The sequence below is a fragment of the Tachypleus tridentatus genome, chromosome 13 (genome assembly GCF_004210375.1).
Source record: "Tachypleus tridentatus isolate NWPU-2018 chromosome 13, ASM421037v1, whole genome shotgun sequence".
NCBI classification, from domain to species: domain Eukaryota; kingdom Metazoa; phylum Arthropoda; class Merostomata; order Xiphosura; family Limulidae; genus Tachypleus; species Tachypleus tridentatus.
In genome coordinates this window covers 173,775,510-173,798,676 of record NC_134837.1, presented here as the reverse complement: position 1 = coordinate 173,798,676, position 23,167 = coordinate 173,775,510, and the positions used below count along the sequence as shown (strand labels likewise).

The window sequence follows — 23,167 nt, the reverse complement described above, 5'->3', positions numbered from 1 at the left end:
TGTTAAAAGTGTTAATACCCATAATAGTTCTCCTGAGATACATTTTTACTTCAGTTGGGTTTCTCGTCATGATGAAAAGAAGTTGTCTCATTACATTGAATGTTTCTCTGTTGATTATCTTAAGTAAGAAGGAAATAGAAAATTTTGACTTTTATTTATTCAGCCACCTGGATCTCAGTTTTTGGGATTATCTAAAGAGTCTTTGCAATTTTAGGTGGTGGTTGTTTGTAATCAGAACCTCTTGTGTTTTAGAAATGTGCTTTTCAATACTGTGTAACTTTCTTGTCATTCAAGACTGGTTTATAATATAGTGTTATTCTCATATCATAGATCTGTTGTTGTTTTTATAGCTTATATAATATGGTGCTATTCTTATATCGTAGATCTGTTGTTGTTTTTATAGTTTGTATAATATAGTGTTATTCTCATATCGTAGATCTGTTGTTGTTTTTATATTTTATATAATATAGTGTTATTCCCATATCATAGATCTGTTGTTGTTTTTACATTTTGCATAATATAGTAGTATTCTCTTATCATAGACCTGTTGTTGTTTTTATAGTTTGTATAATATAGTATTATTCTGTTATCATAGATGTATTGTTGTTTTTATAGTTTGTATAATTTAATGTTATTCTTCTATCATAGATGTGTTGTTGTTTTTTTATAGTTTGTATAATATAGTGTTATTCTGTTATCATAGATCTGTTGTTGTTTTTATAGTTTGCCATTTAATGTGATCTGCATTTATCTTTTATTTAGAGTGGGGTTGGAGATGGAGAATATCTATCAGCCATTTTTCACATCATTTTACCAGTTGGTTATCAGGTTAGTACTAACACATCATCATACCAGTTGGTTATCAGGTTAGTACTAACACATCATCTTACCAGTTGGTTATCAGGTTAGTACTAACACATCATCATACCAGTTGGTTATCAGGTTAGTACTAACACATCATCTTACCAGTTGGTTATCAGGTTAGTACTAACACATCATCTCACCAGTTGGTTATCAGGTTAGTACTAACACATCATTTTACCAGTTGGTTTTCACACTCATGCCAAATAAAGTTATTACAAATTGAAATATTAATTATTCTACACATGTGTAGAGAGAATATGGCACAGAGTTGTCATTTAGTTTTCTTACACATTGCTCTGCTATTTACACAGAGCAGAAAAATAAATGTTTGAACCTGATTTTAAATACACCGATTATATTTGTTGACATTAAATTACATTTTAGATTATTCAACATGTAGTATAACTAAATTATTATTATTTTTCCTCAGTTCAATCCAGAACTAGTGATAGTATCAGCAGGGTTTGATGCAGGAAGGAATGATCCATTGGTGAGTTGACCTTTAACCTTTTTAAATAAGAAAATATAATGTCAAGTGTATGTAGGTTTATTTGATTTTAGGTCTTTTTTATAATGAGTTGTGTTCCTGTCATTATTTGGTATAGGAAGCAACTATCCTGTGGTGAGTTGACCTTTTAAACTAATGATATGTAATGCTAATTATAAGTAGGTTTATTTGATTTTGTCTTCTTATAATGAGTTGTGTTCATGTCATTGTTTGGTGTTGGAAGTAGTTATCCTTTGGTGAGTTCACAAAATTAGGTGTAACTGGGTTGATTTCATTGTAATGCTGTTTGTGATGAGTTGTGTGTTCTTGTCAGTCTAGTTCATTTTAAAGAAGTAATTTAAAACAATAGAAGGCCAAGTACAGTCGTTCATTTACCATTGTGCTGAGTTACTTCTGAACTTTACTATGAATCAAAAAAATTTTCAATAATTTCTTTGAAAATCAGTTTACCCTAAAATTTTGAAATAAAAATAAAATCTTTAAAATTAAAGACTTAACTAAATATCACATGATCATTTTTTTTTGTAACTTAAGTTATGCTGGTATGTATTAACATATCAAAACTTTGTTTTTAATTTTTCAATATTTGATACTACATTAGAGTGGTGGTATAGATGTTTTAATGTTCGACTGCATTAGTGAGAATGGTTGTATGTATTAACATAGTTTTATATAAATGTGGTTGGTTGAATTTTTTTTAATCTGTTGTACTTTATTGAAGTTATGTTTTATGTGGTACTAAAAAGGGTGGTTGGATGTTTAATGTGGTACTATAAGGGTGTTATTTGAATGTCTTATGTGCTACTGCAACGATGCCAATCATTACGATTTTGGTGTATACATTACGACTGTATGCTCATACAGACAAATATTATGACTTGTTGCAACTCTCAAATTATTATATATTATATAGGCCTATACAATAAAGTGATAAAAATTGTTCCCCCAGGGCTTGAAAGGGGTGAAAAGAAAAATTCTAGTGAGATACAAATAAATTTTGATAATAAATAAAAGACATAGTCCAAATGGCTACTTGCAATATTCATGTTTGTGCTTGAAATAATAAAAAAATATTTGTATCTCCGATGTCTACCAATAGTTTGAGTGCGGTGCTTCTCCATACTGGGTACGTGGGGGAATCCATAGTTACGTCATCAGTGCTTGTCAACCAGTCAGTGCTTGCGTAGATGGGTATTTCTTGTTTTCTAAGTGGCATAGAAACACCAATGTGATCATTTACAAGAGCGAAAAAAAAGTTGCCTTGTTCACCAGATTGTCTTGTTTATGGCAAATCTAAAAGGACTAAAACTGTAAATCAAAAATTTAGGAAAGATTATAGTGCAAAATATCCAGTCATTCCATCAAAAGTCAGTGACAGTCATGCGTTTTGTACAGTTTGTCACATCGATTTTTCTGTGGTGCATGTGGGATAAATGATTGTTCCAGATATACAAAATCGGCATCTCACCAACAAGAGGCTGAGGCGAAGACAAAAACAATGCAGTTAATGACATTTATGCATAAATGCAGAAGTGATGTTCACGCAATTGATCATTGCTCATAATTTACCCCTAGCTGTAGCCGATCATGCAGGACATCTATTCAGAAAAATGTTCCCAGACTCTGATATAGCAAAAAAATATGGCTGTGCTAGAACCAAAACTACAGCCATTGTACAAATGTTGGGTTGTGAAGATGACAAAATGATTTCAAGCATACTTACTAACAGTGTTTACAGTTTAGCCACTGATGGATCCACAGATATGGATGACTCAAAACTGTATCCAGTCATAAATGAGCAGTCTATAGCAGTAATAAATAATAATAGTTATAATAATAATATAATAATAAACAGCTTAGAGACTTTGGCCAGGCCTAGTAGCCGCAAATGATAAAGGGCTCTGTCTACAATCATTACGCTCAGTCATTTGAAATAGTTGGCATTTCTGCTACTGTAACACAATGTTTAACTGGATGTTTCATGTGGTACTGTATTGGAGTGTTTAGTTGGATGTTTAATATGCTACTGTAATAGAATGTTTAACTGGGTGTTTCATGTGGCACTGTATTAGTGTGTTTAGCTGGATTTTTTATATGCTAATGTATTGGGGTTTTAGTTGGATGTTTTATATGCTACTGTATTAGGGTGTTCAGTTGGATGTTACATGTGGTACTGTATTAGGGTGTTTAGTTGGATGTTACATGTGGTACTGTATTAGGGTGTTTAGTTGGATGTTTCATGTGCTACTTTAATAGAATGTTTAGCTGGATGTTTCTTGTGGTGCTGTTTCAGGGTGTTTAGTTGGATGTTTAATATGGAACTGCATTGTTTCAAAGTGTATTCTATCAGTGCAATGTGTGGTTTCATAACTGGTCATGGATAGTGAATGATAATGGGTTTAGTGTCTGTGTTGTACCACATTTCTGTTGTATGTTTACCAGTTCAATATCTTCACTAAGATAATATTGATAAGACAGGATATTCCCAATGCTGTTATTGGAGTAAAACCTTTGGTAGTTATCTAGAACAGATAGAACTGAATTTATTCATCATTACACATCATTATTCATGTCATCTGTTTATCAGTATGTTTACACATCATTGTTCATGTTTTTAGTTCATCAGTATGTTTACAGATCATGATTCATATTATCTGTTTATCAGTATGTTTACACATCATGGTTCACATTATCTGTTCGTAATAATGTTTACACATTGTTGTTCATGTTTAGTTTGTACTGTACTTCTGTAGTATGATTGATAGTTTAGTTTATTACTGTACATCTGTAGTATGATTGATAGTTTAGTTTATTACTGTACTTCTGTAGTATGATTGATAGTTTAGTTTATTACTGTACATCTGTAGTATGATTGATAGTTTAGTTTATTACTGTACTTCTGTAGTATGATTGATAGTTTAGTTTATTACTGTACATCTGTAGTATGATTGATAGTTTAGTTTATTACTGTACTTCTGTAGTATGATTGATAGTTTAGTTTATTACTGTACATCTGTAGTATGATTGATAGTTTAGTTTATTACTGTACATCTGTAGTATGATTGATAGTTTAGTTTATTACTGTACTTCTGTAGTATGATTGATAGTTTAGTTTATTACTGTACTTCTGTAGTATGATTGATAGTTTAGTTTATTACTGTACATCTGTAGTATGATTGATAGTTTAGTTTATTACTGTACTTCTGTAGTATGATTGATAGTTTAGTTTATTACTGTACATCTGTAGTATGATTGATAGTTTAGTTTATTACTGTACATCTGTAGTATGATTGATAGTTTAGTTTATTACTGTACATCTGTAGTATGATTGATAGTTTAGTTTATTACTGTACTTCTGTAGTATGATTGATAGTTTAGTTTATTACTGTACTTCTGTAGTATGATTGATAGTTTAGTTTATTACTGTACTTCTGTAGTATGATTGATAGTTTAGTTTATTACTGTACTTCTGTAGTATGATTGATAGTTTAGTTTATTACTGTACTTCTGTAGTATGATTGATAGTTTAGTTTATTACTGTACTTCTGTAGTATGATTAAGCCATTTACTCTTTATTAGTGTATCCTGTGTTTATTGTTTTGTACTTATCTAAATGTAGGGCAGTTGCTGTGTTTCTCCTGAATGTTACGGCCACATGACCCATTTGCTGAGTTGTCTCGCTAATGGAAGAATAATATTAGCCTTAGAGGTAAGATTTATTGTTGTTTTATTTTAATGTAAAAGTGTTCTATCTACACACGAGATACATTTTTTCTCTAAACGTTACACAGAAATATCCAGTTCTTGATTACTTAACTCATTGACTGCTGGTTATCAGTATAAGATACAGTCCATTTCCACCAATTGAATGTGGGTGTGCTGTATAATGTGTATGGCTTGCAAAAATTCCACTTGGATTTAGGGTAGCCACAGTCAATGGGTTAGAGAATTTTTGTCTTGTACATAGAAATGATACAATGTTTCTTTAAAGGCTCAGGTAATGATTTTAGTTATAGATGTAGACCTACTGCATGAAAAACTTGTTACTGTGTCATTTTTTCACAGACATGTTGGAGTGTATATCCAACAGTAAATGTGTTTTGTTTTTTTCTTGTGGTAAAAAATGTCCAGTTGTGTCAAAATATCAGTTTTATGTATATTTTCTAAAATATTTTGCATTTAAACTGGTATACAAAAAATGTATTTAGTATTAGTACAAATGACATGTCATGTTCATCTTAAGACTACTTCCAGATAGCCTTGTCTCATTTTGTTTTTATGGTTATCACAAACTGATTGCAAAAATTGATATGCATTCATAAAATAGAATTTAAACATTAAACTAACCCTAATCTACAGATTCAACCTATTCCTCATTTCTTTATATTGTATTTCTCCCATGGTGACTGTTTTAAACTTGTGAGCTATATAATTATAGTAACATTTGGGGTTCAATTCCCATAGAGGTACAGCACAGATAGCCCATTGTGTAACTTTGCATTTAAATGAAACAAAATCTTGACAGGGGGTTAGTTTAGAGAGAGAGAAGTCTGAGGAATTCTCTCCTCCACAGGGGTGATCAGAAATGTTGTAGTTTCTCTCTGTCCCTGCTCGTGGAAGATTATTTATCTGTATGTGGAAGTTTTCTTGTATTTTAATTTGGCTTGTTTGAGGCAATGAAGTGAGGTGAGACAGTATGAAAATGTTGGGTGAGAAAGCAGAACAGGACAGAAAATAAGCCAGCAGCAGACCAACTCCACATTAATCAGTGGAACGTTCCATGATCAGGGCCATGGAGTGGCTGGGATCTATAAATCCAAGTGCTTTAGAATTTGTTATGGGGGGAAAACCTTTGCATTTAAAGTTTACTTTTAAGCTATTATTTGATTAATAACAGTTCTCTTTAATAACAAGATGGCCTAATAGTAAACTTTATGAACTCTCAGCATTAGAAGAATCACAGTTAAATCCATCTCACTGTTTGATTAGAGTATCCCATGAGATAGTAGTGTGTGACGTTCTAGTCTGTCAGCTCAAAATTAGAGTTAACTACTGCTGACAGCCCCTGTGTAAGTTTGTATATATATTGAAGACAAGTCCCTAGCCAGCCATGTCTTATTTCTAATTCTCTGTTAGTTCTGTTAACACCTGTAAGCCTTAATTGATCTCACTGCTTGAGGGTGAATGCAAAATGTAACCAGTTTTGTTTTACTAATCTATATTCCAGTAAGGATGAGGATAAGAAAGGAGGGTTCTGCACCATCTTTGATAAATGTAATGTAATACAAGGGTATAACTAGATAACGGTCTTGATAAGTGTAATGTAATATGAGGGTATAACTAGATAATGGTCTTGATAAATGTAATGTAATATAAGGGTATAACTAGATAACGGTCTTGGTAAATGTAATGTAATATGAGGGTATAACTAGATAACGGTCTTGATAAAGGTAATGTAATACGAGGGTATAACTAGATAACGGTCTTGGTAAATGTAATGTAATACGAGGGTATAACTAGATAATGGTCTTTATAAATGTAATGTAATACAAGGGTATAACTAGATAACGGTCTTTATAAATGTAATGTAATACAAGGTAATAACTAGATAACAATCTTGACAAGGGTAATGTAATACAAGGGTATAAATAGATAACAGTCTTGACAAGGGTAATGTAATACAAAGGTATAACTAGATAACAGTCTTGACAAGGGTATTTATTTTAAGCTAGGATACAAGAAAGGTAATAACAGTTGAACACTTTTGAAACATTAACTACTTACTTATCAGATATTAAAATGTGAGATATGACTTCCTTGGCTTGTTTCAATCTGTATTATTAAGTGGGACATAAAAATGAGACAGTGTTTCATTATTTAATGGCTGAAATACAAAAATAGGATATCACTATGTGTGATTATTTGCATCTGTTTTTACCAGGGTGGATACAACTTGACTACAATATCCGAAGCAGTTTGCAGCTGTACAGATGCATTATTAGGAAATCCTTTGACTCCTATTCCCTCTACTATCAAAGTTTCTCCAAGGTAAAGTTCTTGTGTACCAGATATTTTGTACCTGTACAAATACATTATCAGAAATTCATCATTTCTCTATTCTGAAAGTTTCTCTAAGGTAAAAGTTCTTGTATGTCAGATATTTTGAACCTGTACAGCTGAAGATGAAATGCTTGTTCATCAAATATTTTGAAAAAGGTAGCACACACTGCAGGGATAGAGCTTAATATTATACACCACTCATAGTATAGTTATTATAGTAATTTTTAAAACTTTTTATGCCTTGGAGACAAAAAAATCCAATTAATAGTGTACTTACTTATTCAGTTTCCAGTACTGGATGAACATTTAGTCGATGATTTGAACACAACGACTGTAGAAAAGAAAAAATAATGAAAATTCTTGCAAGTCATGTGAAGATGTCTCCAGTGCATGAAGTCGTAATGACACGTATTCCTACTGTAGAACTTTGTTACATCAGGAATTGTGATGTTGATGTGCCATTGTTTGGACAATGTGTCATGAAAGCCATTAGATACAGAATTATAGATTGTCGTTTTTATTAATATGCATAAAAATTCAGTTTTATCTAAAATTAATTATTTATTTTTTATAAAGTGTAAAATAATTTCCATATCATTGTAGTGCCATTGGTTCGATTCTAAACACAATCCGTGTTCATAAGAAATATTGGAGCTGTCTGCAATTTGATGGTATGTAGTAACCTGTATTCCATGTTTTAACTTAAAGGTTATATCACTGATTCTTAACTTGTATTAATACATTAACATTACTTTCCAAAGTTTTATTGTTTGTACCATCAAGAACATTTGGGATAGTTTATGTTACTATTATGTCAATATTTCTTGACCACTTATGGTTATGGTTCTCGCTAGTACAGCAGTAAGTCTACAGATTTACAACACTAAAATCAAAGGTTCAGTTGCCCTTGGTGGGCTAAGTAGATAGTGCCACGTGGCTTTTCTAAAAGAAAACACACACACACTTATGGCTGCAAGATAAAAAATCAAGATTCATTAATTAGTTATGAAGTAATTTTAAAACTGTAATGAAACCTGAAATGACAAAGAGTTAATTATTAACTACATTTTATATTTAAAAGCTGTATTTGCCTACTATATTAATAATGATTGGTAAATTCCACAGGATACATGAGAAATTCAACCTTTAAATGTATATTTAAAACCAATACGTAGCTGCTACATCAATGAATGTGTCTAAAACTTAAAGGATATGTCTAAGATCACTAAACAACATATAAAGCCTGAGAGTTTCTACTAAAACAAAGTAATTATTGAGTGTTACTCATCACTGGCTACTTCAAAGTGCTCTAGTATCTTGGAATTTCTAACTAGCAGCAAGTTTATGTTGTAAAAGACAAAGGTTGCTTTAAAACCATTGGTAGTATGTAGGGTTAGAATTTGATAACTTAGCAGTAAGAACATTTCTGTGTTGAAATGTTTTTGTCTTTGAACAAGTAGGTGTATTAAGGCAGTGGTTTGAAAAACTCGAAGTGCTAAATGTTACAGAATATTTGTAAGGGATGAGTAATTCAGAGTTTGTGCTTAGAAAGACAAATGTATGCTTACAATTATTTAACAAAAGCAAAGTTTGCTATATTTTATTAATAATTTTAATTAATAATTAATTAATAATAAATATTTTTCTTTTTATTCCACTTATATTTACTATTTTTTGTCAATTTTATTTAAAGAGTATAATTATATTTAAACAATTCACTGTAAGGGTTAACTGGGTTATTATTTTCTAATTTCAGTTGACCTTCCATCATATGAACTGGAGAAAACTGCCCTCAAGAATCTGGAGAGTACTGAGTTATCAGAGTGAGTACTTGGGCCTAATGTTGCTTGGTTTTACATAGTTCTCAATTTTTGTTCTGTTTGTTGACACAGTCATCACTGTGTTGATATTGTTGAATACACATGTTAGTACCGAGAGGCCACTTTAGAGTTTTAGAATATATGTACCATGAATTCAGAGTAACCAAAAAATCATACATGTGTCTTCCAGCCAATTGCAGTGGATAATACAATAAAAACTGTGCAGACAGACTGCCAAGTAAGACTAATTCAGATGGCAAGCTAGTAACTCTGTCTAATTTACAGCTTCTCATGGCATTTTTCATTGGACTGTTTAGGTGCTATGTTTTTGGACATTTCAGATGAATCAACGACATGGATTATATTATGTGAAGTGTAAGATCTCCTGCTGTTATGTCAAGCCAGTAAATTTTAAACAAAAAGCATGCATGGTGCTAATTTTCCAATACAGGCACATTGTTAAATTAATGTGATCTCTTATACAGCTTCACATATTTTCTTTGTTGACACAATTGGTTGTTGTTTATTGGCACAAATCAACGACGCTACTTGGACCAAACAACAGGTAAAAAAATTAAAAGCAAGTTAAAAGAATCATGTTAAAACAAAGTTGAAACCTTGAATTAAAAATTAAATAGAATTAAAAAGGGAAATAATCTTTAAAAATTTATAAACACAACTGAGGTGGACATTGTCACCATTGCCAATGACACTGTCCAACATTAAGAGTGAATCCATGGTAAAAATATGTCTAAAATAGTGCTGTTGCTCACAGTCGTAATGATGGCACAACAGTAAAATGTGGGATGTTGTGACTTGAATGTCAACACAACTTACTCCTTCCGATCCTTAAAGAAGCAAGACGGCCAAAGAGCAACAGAAGGTTTGAGCAGGAGAAGCTTGTTATCACGTTGCCCACTGTTGACTCAGGTTTCAGTGATGTTTTCGGAAAACTTGTATGTAGCACACTTGCTTATCTCCAATACACTTGGCATGTTTTTTACAACACTTGATGTACAAACCAAGTTTCAGGTTTAACTGATTGATTCTTTCCTGCAACACCACATGCTAGAATCTTCAGATTATTCCTGATTTAGTTTTAATATTCAGAGTCAGAATGTGAGTAATTCAGCTATTTCAGAAAACTTCCTCAACTGTTTGACAAAATATTTGATGGATTCCACTTTCGCATGCTTTCATTTGTTTTGATGAAACATTGATGGATTTCATTTCAATATACTCAGTATAGTTGTTTTTTAGAAGCCTTCCATTTTCAAGGCGATTTCAGATGCTTTTCTTAAGTTTGTATTTTTGCCTAGTATCTATTTTGAATAATGTTAATGTTAATGAGTGCACCGTCTTTCAAAGGTCTTTTGGGTAAAACTCCTGAGATGGTGTATTATACCTTAAGTATAGTTTACTAACAGGATGCTCATGAACCCAGAAAAGTTGTGGACAAGGAGTTTCTCAATTATTTTTCTGAACTTTATGCATGAGAAAACAGAAATTAATAACTTATACGTGTTATCACTTTGCTTGTCATTATAGCTTAATTAACCTTTTTAATTAGCAGTGGAGTGGATACTTCATTTTCATAGCTGAATCCAACCTCTTGGTCTTTACTGTAGTTGATGTGTGTATTGAAGTACTTTTTAACATAAATTCTTGATTTGTGTAATTTTGTGTTGTTTATATATATACATCCTATAGCTGTAACTGTTGTTACTGACATATTCATTGGTTGGCTTTTTTTAACTATAAGGTATTGTCATAGATGTGTTCATTGACTAATATTCTTTAGCTCTAACTGTGGTCACTGAAGTATTCATTGACTAATATTCTTTAGCTCTAACTGTGGTCACTGAAGTATTCATTGACTAATATTCTTCAGTTCTGTGGTCACTGAGGTATTCATTTACTAATATTCTTTAGCTCTAACTGTGGTCACTGAGGTATTCATTGACTAATATTCTTTAGCTCCAACTGTGGTCACTGAAGTATTCTTTGACTAATATTCTTCAGCTTTAACTGTGGTTACTGAGGTATTCATTGACTAATATTCTTTAGTTCTAACTGTGGTTACTGAAGTATTCATTGACTGATATTTTTTAGCTGTAGCTGTGGTTATTGATGTATTTATTTATTAATATTCTTTAGCTCTAACTGTGGTCATTGAAGTATTCATTGACTGAATGCTTATTTAGTCATTCACACAATAAACCCACATGGTTTTTAGTTATTCTTGCAACAAACCCGCCTTGTTTTCAGTCAGTCACACAATAAACTCACATGGTTTTAATCACTCACACAACAAACCTGCATGGTTTTAATCATTGACACTACAACCCACATGGTTTTCACTAATTCACACAATAAACCCACATGGTTTTAATCATTCACACAATAAACCCACATGGTTTTAATCATTCACACAACAAACCCAGATGGTTTTAATCATTCACACAACAAACCCACGTGGTTTTAATCATTCACACAACAAACCCACATGGTTTTAATCATTCACACAACAAACCCACATGGTTTTAACCATTCACACAACAAACCCACATGGTTTTAACCATTCACACAACAAACCCACATGGTTTTAACCATTCACACAACAAACCCAGATGGTTTTAATCATTCACACAACAAACCCACATGGTTTTAACCATTCACACAACAAACCCACATGGTTTTAATCATTCACACAACAAACCCACATGGTTTTAATCATTCACACAACAAACTCACATGGTTTTAATAACTCACACAACAAACCCACATGGTTTTAATCACTCACACAACAAACCCACATGGTTTTAATCACTCACACAACAAACCCACATGGTTTTAATAATTCACACAACAAACCCACATGGTTTTAATCATTCACACAACAAACCCACATGGTTTTAATCATTCACACAACAAACCCACATGGTTTTAATCATTCACACAACAAACTCACATGGTTTTAATAATTCACACAACAAACCCACATGGTTTTCAGTCATTCATACAATAAACCTTCATGGTTTTAATCAGTCATGGAACAAACACACATGGTTTTTAGTTACTCACAGAACAAACCCACATTGCCTTTAGTCATTCACACAAGAAACCCATGTGGTGTTTTTAGTCACTAACTTAATCAAAAGTGATGTAACAGCCAATTTCTCAAGCCTTTAATTATATTAGTTTGTTATTATAGAAACTTCATTTTGAAAGTATTTCAGTATTTAGTGTTTTAAAATGGATTCTTTGATGTGTTTGAATTATTTTTATTACTATGTTAATATTTTATTTAAAAATAAGGAAATTCATAAGGGATTAGAATTTGAGTGTTTACATTTTAAAATAGTGTATTAAAAATGTGAGTAGTCATATTTATTTGTAGGTTCTCAGTTTCTTGACAGGAGGTTATGTGTAGTTCCTGTTCTGTAATTGTTAATATTTTGACATATCTTGTTTATGTGTAGGTTTCTGGTTTCATTGTTAATACAGATGCTACTGTTACAGTGATGAAATATATGTTGCTTATCTCTTGTGTTTCTGGTTTATTGTTTATACTGTTGTAACTGTCATTGTGAAATATCTTGTTATCTCTTGAGTTTGTGGTATCATTGAAAATCCAGATACTGCTTTATGATTTTGTCATATTGTGAGGTTTTTCCTTGTTTAACTGTAACATTCCTATGTTGTAATATTTGAGAGTCTTAATAGATAACATAAAATAACTTTTAGACTTAATTTTCTAGTAGTTATTTATGTAATGAGAAACCCACTTGAAGTAAAAATTTATCTTGGGACAGCGATTATGGGTATTAACACTTTTACCAATAGAGCGGAGAACAGCATTTCAAACTTTTTAGGTCATTTTGAGGTTAACAGGTGTTTTGTTTTACCTAAAGATGACCGAAGAAGGTCTAAACATAGTTCTCTGTTTTATCAGTATAAGTGTTAATATCCATACCAACCATCCTGAGATGCATTTTTCCAGTAATTAGATAATTGTATTCGAAGTTTTCATGAAATTAAATGTTATGGTTTTTACTGCAGATTGTCAACTGATGCTCAGGCCTTAAATGACCTCTTTCATTCTGCTTCAGGAGAAAGAGGTAAGCTCTGTTAATGTGTGGTTTTGTACAATTAATGTTTCTATTGCATTAATAGTGCAAAGATTCGTTGCCAGTTACTTAATTCTGTATTATTTTTGCTCATATTTACATATAAACTATTTGTTGGTAAAGTTCAGTGGATTTTTTTTCTCACTATTTCATTGTTTGTCAATTTATAGTTTAACACAAGTTAACAGATACTGTTTATCATTAATGATCTGTGAACTACGTATTTACTTCCTGTTTCTCTTTGTGAGTAATTGTGTGTAGTTTAGGTATTCAGTTGTGAACAGTTTTGTAGTTTATTACTGATATAATACCAAACATTTTGTTTGGTTTTTTGGCACATTGTGTAGTGTTATGTTATGGATGATGTCTTGTTACTGTAAGACCTAAATATTACTCTTTGGTGGAGAAAGTTTGTCATGTTTAGCTTTGAATACACATGAAATATTTTTTGAACACATGACAGTTTATTTACCTGAACCCAAAAATAATTTACTGTAAGTACTTTTGTGCTGCATTTTACTTCTGTAAACAAATCTGAGTTTGTACCAAGTTAATAAAACATCGAAGAATTATTTATGATTAATGGTTGACATATTTTTACAGTTTGATTTGAAATGTTTATTGTTTTTAACACCTTTAAGTCTTTTATAGTTTAGTTAATACAAGTTTTAGCTGTCTTAATCTTATTATTTCAATACTTACTCAGTGTACGACAGTTAGTCTGTGTTAGAAGTGTACGTTAGCAGTAAAGGAATATGTGGTTAATTTTTGATGTTCATCCCATCAATAATTGATTTTTTACTTCATGATTAATGTAGCTATCACTTTTGAACAAATCAAAGATGGAGATTCTGTAAATCCTCAGATGACAGTGAGTAGAGTTTTTGTTTCTTTTATTTGTTGAACGTGGAATGCTTTAATTAGAAATGAAATTTATATATAAATATATGGTAAACTATTATTTTCAATCAGAGTTTTATAAAAAATTTTTCTCTGCAAGAAGTCATCTAGATAATGCTATCTCTCTGAAATGTCATCTGGATAATGTTTTGTGATGTTATTGGAAGATGGTGTAAAAGAATATTTGTGAGTTTGTTAACAATTCAAAGAAAGGCTGTACTTGTAGAATTATTATAATAATTTTTTCTGTGCCTCAGGTTTTGTTATTTTTTCCCATTTAAATTTTATTTGCAGCTTCCAAATACCCTGTATTGTGTAGTTCCATTAGATTGGTGTCCTCATTTGGAGAGAATACAACCTATGCCTCCTGAGGACCTTGATCCTAAAACTCCATGTGAAACATGTGGAGATCCAAGAGAAAATTGGGTTTGTTTACATTGTTATCAGGTGAGTTGTATTGTTGATGACAAAAGGTAAGAGATGTCCTTATGTATATTGATAAATCTTGTTTGTTATTTTTTTACCACTGCCTCTAATAGAGTCGTATGTATTTCAAAAAAGAATTCTGTGATGAAAATCAGGATTATATATGTTATTGTAATATATCAAGGTTTCTTGTGTTGCAGAAGAACCAGAATTATATATGGTATTGTAATATATCAAGGTTTCTTGTGTAGCAGAAGAACCAGAATTATATATGGTATTGTAATATATCAAGGTTTCTTGTGTAGCAGAAGAACCAGAATTATATATGGTAGTGTGATATATCAAGGTTTCTTGTGTAGTAGGAGATTTCTTGAGTTTCAGAGATTATGCAAATAATATTTGAGATATTTGGGATTAGGAATAGTGTTTTAGTCATAGCATGAAATCACTTTGCATTCAGTCTAATAACAAAATAGACTTGACATTATCACAAACAAATCTTTAATAAAGATATTTCTTTAAAAATATGATTGTATACTTGTAATCTTTACTAAAAATTTACTAGGTTTTGTAAAGAAACACTTACTGTATCAAATGTTATAGTACAAAACTTAACATGTGCAAACATATATTTGAACTTGTGTGCATTATACAAAGCCCATCATGAAAGGGTTAATATAATGCATTAGGAAGCTGTAAAATATTAGATTAGTTAAAAAATAAAATCAGTTATTAGCAAATGAGAGAAGGCTAATGGTAATAGTGAGTGACTAGTCACCCTCTGATGTCAACCATGTTCAGTGAGTGATTAGTCATCTGCTAATGCCAACCATGTTCAGTGAGTGATCAATCATCTGCTAATGTCAACCATGTTCAGTGAGTGATCAGTCATCTGATAATGTCAACTATGTTCAGTGAGTGATCAATTGCCCACTGATGTCAACCATGTTCAGTGAATGATCAGTCATCCACAGATGTCAACCATGTTCAGTGAGTGATAAGGTACCTTACATAAATTATCTGAAGTAGAAGTTATTATGAAGTTCCTGTTATTCATGTTCAAACCTTGTGTGGAATATGTTTGTGATTAAAATGTATTATTATTTTTTTATTAGGTACATTGTGGACGTTACATCAATGAACATATGATCCAGCATGGAATACAGCATCACCATCAACTAACACTCAGTTATTCAGATCTTTCAGTGTGGTGCTATGAGTGCGAGAGTTATGTACATAATGAAGTATGTAACCACTTGTTTTATGTATAATTTATATACACCCACATTATTGGTGGTTAACTCTGTGACTGTTAAAGTTTTTTACAGTGCAGTACAGTAACATTGTGTATTAATGTTGTGTCATCATGTCAGTTGTATTCAGGATTTTGTATCCAGATAAATGTTGATTTTATTTTCTGAAAAATCTAGAAATATTGTAAGTTTATTTCCTCTAATGTTACAACAAGAATACAGTATAAACTTTATATCTTTTGTCATAGCTTAAAGTAACTATTTATAAGTTTTGACAGAAAAAGAGAGCATGACTTGTTCTTTCAAAATACCATTTCCTGCATGTATGTTTTGCATGAAGGATATTGTTATTAATGTTTAGAACTAGATCACTATGTTCTATTGAGTGCACAGAAACTTTAGTTTTATTCAGTTCATCATGAGTATTAAGTGAAGTTTGATTTATAGGAGTTGGATCATTTGAGACATGTTTGTGAAATGTCAGATGTGGTTAACTTAATTTGTACACCTCATTCAAACTTAACACAGCATTTTGATCTCAGGGTCACTCTCCAAGAAACAAATCTTGCTACAAGTTTTATTACTATTAATAACTGAGTATATTTAATCTCTACAGAGTGTTGAGTTTGAATATGTTATATTTGATTCAGCAAACTACTGGATGGCTACAGCCAGTGTTAGGTCATGCACCTCCTTCTTGGGTGACATTTTTTTAACTGATGCATTGCAACAAAAAATTAATCACTTCTGGCAAGGGTCATGTAACAGTACTTCTGAATGGAAAATATTCATACACTCAGGTCATAAAGGTCTATTTGGATCAGGGATTTATAGTTTGCACTGTAGGGATGTCTTTTGTACTTAATGGCATTAGATATCAAAAGAATAAGGACCAGTTAGAGGTACCATGGCCATCAATAAACAATTAGGTAGCAAGTCATACCTTAGTTATGGTAATCAAAGTGTGGAGTCTTGCAATAGATGAGAATTATCGAATACAATAGATAGTTGCAAAAGTGGTCCACATGTCTCAGGCAATATTATTCAATATAATAAAAAAAGATTTCCATCTAGAAAAGACACACAAATTACTTTCACAAAATATATGTGTTCAACTATTCCATATTTCAGATGGTTAGAAAATGAAACGGGTATCATGCTACTCTTTATTAAGACATACCAGTCAAGGTATTGAATGCAGAACCTTTGGAACTTCTGTGTCATTGTACTAATAATATTGGTGTTGGTAAACTGTTGTTTTCATTCTCTAAATGGTAAGCAGAAAGCAACAAGGAGGAGAGGTATGCATTAGACATGACAGCTTTATTTCTAATATTCACAGATATCAGGTAGCACATAACTAGACTTAGGTTATAATGATGTGGTAAAGCTCTAACTCACTTTAGTATTATTTACTGCATCTGTGTATCACATTCACTTCTGACTGACACTTTAAATGCAGGTTATTATGTCTAAAGTACATACTTTACCTCTAATAGTTTAACTTATGTGGGCCTAAATGTAGGGAAATTTAGAAGAAAGACAACGCCTAAAGCAAAATGAGTGTTAACAAAAGTACAAGCTATGAAAATGTAAGTTATACTTGTGTCCAGACTCATCAGTTAATACCAGTTAGTTATACTGTATGTGATAATGTCAGTTATATTTGTGTCCAGATTCATGAGTTAATACCAGTTAATTATACTGTCTGTGATAATGTAAGTTATACTTGTGTCCAGACTCATCAGTTGATACCAGTTACTTATACTGTCTGTGATAATGTCAGTTATAGTTGTGTCCAGATTCATGAGTTAATACCAGTTACTTATACTGTCTGTGATAATGTAAGTTATACTTGTGTTCAGTCTCATCAGTTAATACCAGTCAGTTGTACTGTATGTGATTGTGTAAGTTATACTTGTGTCCAGACTCATCAGTTAATACCAGTTAGTTATATTGTGTGTGATAATGTAAGTTATACTTGTGTCCAGACTCATCAGTTGATACCAGTTACTTATACTGTCTGTGATAATGTAAGTTATACTTGTGTCCAGACTCATCAGTTAATACCAGATAATTATACTGTCTGTGATAATGTAAGTTATACTTGTGTCCAGACTCATCAGTTAATACTAGTTAATTATATTGTGTGTGATAATGGAAATTATACTTGTGTCCAGACTAATCATGTAGTACCAGTTACTTATACTGTCTGTGATAATGTAAGTTATACTTGTGTCCAGACTCATCAGTTAATACCAGTTACTTGTACTGTTTGTGATAATGTCAGTTATACTTGTGTCCAGACTCATCAGTTAATACCAGTTACTTGTACTGTTTGTGATAATGTCAGTTATACTTGTGTCCAGACTCATCAGTTAATACCAGTTAGTTGTACTGTCTGTGATAATGTAAGTTATACTTGTGTCCAGACTCATCAGTTAATACCAGTTACTTATACTGTCTGTGATAATGTAAGTTATACTTGTGTCCAGACTCATCAGTTAATACCAGTTACTTATACTGTCTGTGATAATGTAAGTTATACTTGTGTCCAGACTCATCAGTTAATACCAGTTAGTTGTACTGTCTGTGATAATGTAAGTTATACTTGTGTCCAGACTCATCAGTTAATACCAGTTACTTATACTGTCTGTGATAATGTAAGTTATACTTGTGTCCAGACTCATCAGTTAATACCAGTTACTTATACTGTCTGTGATAATGTCAGTTATACTTGTGTCCAGACTCATCAGTTAATACCAGTTAGTTGTACTGTCTGTGATAATGTAAGTTATACTTGTGTCCAGATTCATCAGTTCGTACCAGTTAGTTATATTGTCTGTGATAATGTAAGTTATACTTGTGTACTACAGTTAATACCAGTTACTTATACTGTGTGATAATGTCAGTTATACTTGTGTCCAGACTCATCAGTTAATACCACTGTCAGTTATACTTGTGTCCAGATTCATCAGTTCGTACCAGTTAGTTATATTGTCTGTGATAATGTAAGTTATACTTGTGTCCAGACTCATCAGTTAATACCAGTTACTTACAGTTATGACAAAAAGTGTTCGTACCCCTGCAACCTGAGTTGTTTTTTGCTCATAATTTAAGTATCAGGCGTAGGCTAATAGAAGTATAATATATTATAAATATTATACTAACACACATCCACATAAATTTTTATGTAAATTGAATCACAAATAAACTGTTTATAAACAAATAACCAAACATAGGAGAGGCAGAAAGTGTTTGTGCATCTACTTCTAATGGTTAGTTGTGTAGCCTTTCAAGTGAATTACTTGGTGCAATCTCTCTTCATTAGCCCTCCATGATTGTTTGACAGCACTCGACTGGTATTTTCTCCCATTCTTCTTTACAGAGGGCCTCCAACTCTTCTAAGTTTTTTGTATGATGCTGATGAACCCTGGTCTTCAACTGATGCCAAACATTTTCAATTGGGTTGAGATCGGGTGACTGGAATGGCCACTCTAGAACGCTTATATGGTTCCTCTGTAACTAGGATTGCACATATTTGAATGTGTGCTTAGGGCCATTGTTGTGCTGGAAAATTTAATGACGCCCAAGCTGCAAGTTCCGAGCATCATTCTTGATATAAGTGCCTAATATATCAATGTATTCTTCTTTTTTCTTGATTCTGTTGATGTGGTGAAGGCTGCCTACACCAGAAGAGCTGAAGGAACCCCATAGCATGATCGAGCCACCTCCGTGTTTAATTGTAGGAATGGTGTTCTTTGGAAGATTTCATTCCCCCTTCTTACGAAAAATATAGCGAACATCATTGTGGCCGAAAAGCTCGATTTTAGTCTCGCCTGACCAAAGAATACTCTTCCAATAGGTAAAGGGTTTATCTACATGCTTTCTTGCATACTTCAATCATGCTTCTACATGAACAGGTGTTACGTATGGCGTTTCTACGAGGACGGCATGCTTGAACCCAGAAGAGTGTAACATGTTTGTAACTGTAGAGGTACTTACTTCAACCACAGCTTCCCTTACCAGTTTGTGTATGTCATTATGTGTTAAATGAGGGTTCCTACTAACTTATCTGAGAACCTTCCTCTTGGTTCTCTCTGGAATTTTGGTGGAGCATCCAGAACAAAGGAGGTTAGCAGTTGATTCTGTAAGCTTAAACTTGGCAATTATGCTTTGAACAGTAGATTTAGGCACATTAAGTTGTGTAGCAATGCCGGAGAGAGATATATACGAGGCTTGTATTTTACAATAATTCATTTTTATAAATCACTGGACAGTTGTTTCCTGTTTGCCATGATGACCAAGCAGATAATGACGGAAACGGTGCTAAATTGACGGAAGTACATTTTTTACTGGCTAAATTCCAATAATTATGAACCCAGTGTCTAGTTCTGGAATGGTATAATATAGTTTATTTGCCAAACTGAAACTTTTTATGGGAATATCAATTTTTTTCACACCTTCCTAACTGTATGAACACTTTCTGCTCCTCCTATTTTTGGTTATTTGTTTATAAACAGTTTATTTGTCGTTTAATTTACATAAAAATGTATATAGATGTGTGTTAATATAATATTTATAATATAGTATATTTCTATTAGCCTACTCATGATACTTTTTAAGTTATGAGCAAAAAACCATTTGGGATGCAGGGGTATGAACACTTTCTGTCCTAACTGTATGCTGTCTGTGATAATGTAAGTTATACTTGTGTCCAGACTCATCAGTTAATACCAGTTACTTATACTGTCTGTGATAATGTCAGTTATACTGGTGTCCAGATTCATCAGTTAAGACCAGTTAGTTATACTGTCTGTGATAATGTAAGTTGGGTATGCAGGGGTATGAACACTTTCTGTCGTAACTGTATGCTGTCTGTGATAATGTAAGTTATACTTGTGTCCAGACTCATCAGTTAATACCAGTTACTTATACTGTCACTGTCTGTGATAATGTAAGTTATACTTGTATCCAGATTGACTGTAAATGAATATATTGAAATAGTGTTTATATTTAGGTTGTTTTTTAAGTTTCTGTCAAATTTTGGTGAAGGTCAGACCAAGGGTTTATATTTCATTGTTTTATTATCACTTCATTTAGAATGAAAATAACATTTATCAAAGTGAATGAGTGTCAAAATATTTTTATTTTGTGTTACTATTGTCATCTATTAATAGTTTTCCATATTCATAGAATTTTAAGAAAGTGAGTACATCTATGTTAGGAAGTTTGTCAGTGGACATGTATAATAGTACGACACTAAGTTGCATCAGTGAAAAGGTGTGATGTTTTAGAATTGACGTCATCCAGCCTTCAGAATTCCATTTCCACATGCTATTTATTTACCTTCTGTGACAGGTCCTGTTACCCTTCAAACGAGATGCTCACTGGAAGAAATTTGGAGAAATTATGCTTGGAACAGGGTGACAGTTTGAAGTGATGGATGTAATAACATGGAAATGTTATCCTTGTGTTTTGTATGGAGTTTAACTTGATATGCTAATTTTCATGTGTATTATCATGTGTAAAAGAAATAATTCTTGTGATTTTACTAAAGAACTTTGTACTTTAAGATGGATATACTTTTGTGGAAAAAAAGATTGCCTTTGCCAATAGTAATGGTCTTTGTAATAGTCAAACAGATTTTTCAGATAGATTATGCCTGGTGTAATCTCAGTGTCTTTCATAGTTTTTTACTGATTTCTTTAAACAGTCTTCTGTATCATTGCTTAAGTATCATTCATGCCACAAAATATTAACTACATCAATTGTGTAAAATATCTTGAACATAACTAGTAACTATTTTCTACTAAAAACTTCAACATGTTGTCTTCAGAAAACATTTTAATTTGGTTTATGACTTGTGATGTGTGAGTGTGTGTACATATGTGAAATATGCTTTCTGTCATATCTTATGGAATAAATGTGGCTAAAGGAAAGCTCTGCTTGTTATATATACATATATTTTTCAAATAGACACAGAATGTGTTTCCAAAAAGTAGAAAAGAAGTTTCATTTTCATTTGAATTTTTAATTAAGATCTTTATTCTAACAAATTTTCACATTTTCTCTAAAAAGAAAGCTAAAAAACTTATTTAAATTAACAAATAAACTTAAGTTACAAAAATTCGATATTCTGGTATATACTATTTAGACCTGAGATTAATAGAATGTTTTAATAAAATTTTTCCTTAGAGTCTGTAGCCATGATCATGTTCTTTCTTTTCAAATATTTCTAAAAGTTGATGTGCTGTTCTAATAATCGAGACATTTTCGTGGATTAATAAAGAAAAATTGTTTTTTTTTTCCTATAGATGATACTTTTCAAATACAGACAGAACATGTTGAATATCATATTTAAACATTATAAATTTTTGAACCGACTAAGTTGAATCCATTTGGGTTTCAACGAGTGGATATAAATGCTGGTGGAAAAGCCAACAGGATTTTAGGTTGTATTTACAGAAATATTCAATACAATGGTTAAAAGTTCATAATCTGATATAATAAGAAAAACTGAAACACTGTTAAAAACTGATGGTTTTGATGACAGAAGTTGCTTTGGAATATTGTGTTACAGGCTACTTAATACGGATAGAATTTAAAGAGGAAATGTGAGTTACATCGTGTTAAAGAAGAAAATATCAAAGACGATAGGGATGACGTTGAATCCGTTTGGGTTTCAGCCATAAAGGGAAAAGTAAATTTGTTCGAGATCAACAGATGATACTGATGAAATTAGGTAGAATCTTTACATTGAGATCAAGAGCTTAGCTGTTAATGAAGTCGTAATTATGAATAATTTTAATTTAAAAATATCGATTTGGAAATGCTAGAGTGAAACAAGGAGGAGAAATATTTTGGAAACTGTTAAAGATGGATATGCTCACCTATTAGTTTGGAATCTTCAAGAAATAATGGTATTTTGGCCTCAGTGTTAACTTCAAATATAGAAATGATTGAGGAATATCTTGGTACAACTGATCATTGATCTACAAAGTTCAATGTCTCAAAGAATGAAGAATAAAGATAATTTGGTTAAAAATTAGAAAAAATCAAATTTGGTGGAATGCAACAAGAATTACTTGTTGTGAGAAGGTCTACTGATTCCATTTCTGAGATACTGTATGAATATAGAAAATGTTTAATGACGATTCTTTAAATACTCAAGTTATTTGATAGTTACGAGATGTTCGGATTGTT

General features: G+C 31.9%; 1 protein-coding gene across 6 annotated transcripts in view; it reads left to right on the top strand.

Annotated features, from left to right (window-relative positions):
• Positions 1 to 22,167, top strand: part of HDAC6 (histone deacetylase 6) — a 77,694-nt gene extending 55,527 nt beyond the window's left edge. For all 6 annotated transcript variants that reach the window (XM_076474300.1, XM_076474299.1, XM_076474298.1 and 3 more), the window contains 11 exons: positions 763 to 828; positions 1,295 to 1,354; positions 4,992 to 5,081; positions 7,314 to 7,420; positions 8,036 to 8,103; positions 9,189 to 9,255; positions 13,315 to 13,373; positions 14,201 to 14,253; positions 14,577 to 14,729; positions 15,824 to 15,952; positions 21,323 to 22,167. In XM_076474300.1, coding sequence (XP_076330415.1) covers positions 763 to 828; positions 1,295 to 1,354; positions 4,992 to 5,081; positions 7,314 to 7,420; positions 8,036 to 8,103; positions 9,189 to 9,255; positions 13,315 to 13,373; positions 14,201 to 14,253; positions 14,577 to 14,729; positions 15,824 to 15,952; positions 21,323 to 21,391 — 921 coding nt within the window. In that variant the 3' untranslated portion in view covers positions 21,392 to 22,167. The remainder of the gene's footprint in view (positions 1 to 762; positions 829 to 1,294; positions 1,355 to 4,991; positions 5,082 to 7,313; positions 7,421 to 8,035; positions 8,104 to 9,188; positions 9,256 to 13,314; positions 13,374 to 14,200; positions 14,254 to 14,576; positions 14,730 to 15,823; positions 15,953 to 21,322) is intronic.
• The last annotated feature ends 1,000 nt before the right edge of the window (positions 22,168 to 23,167 follow it).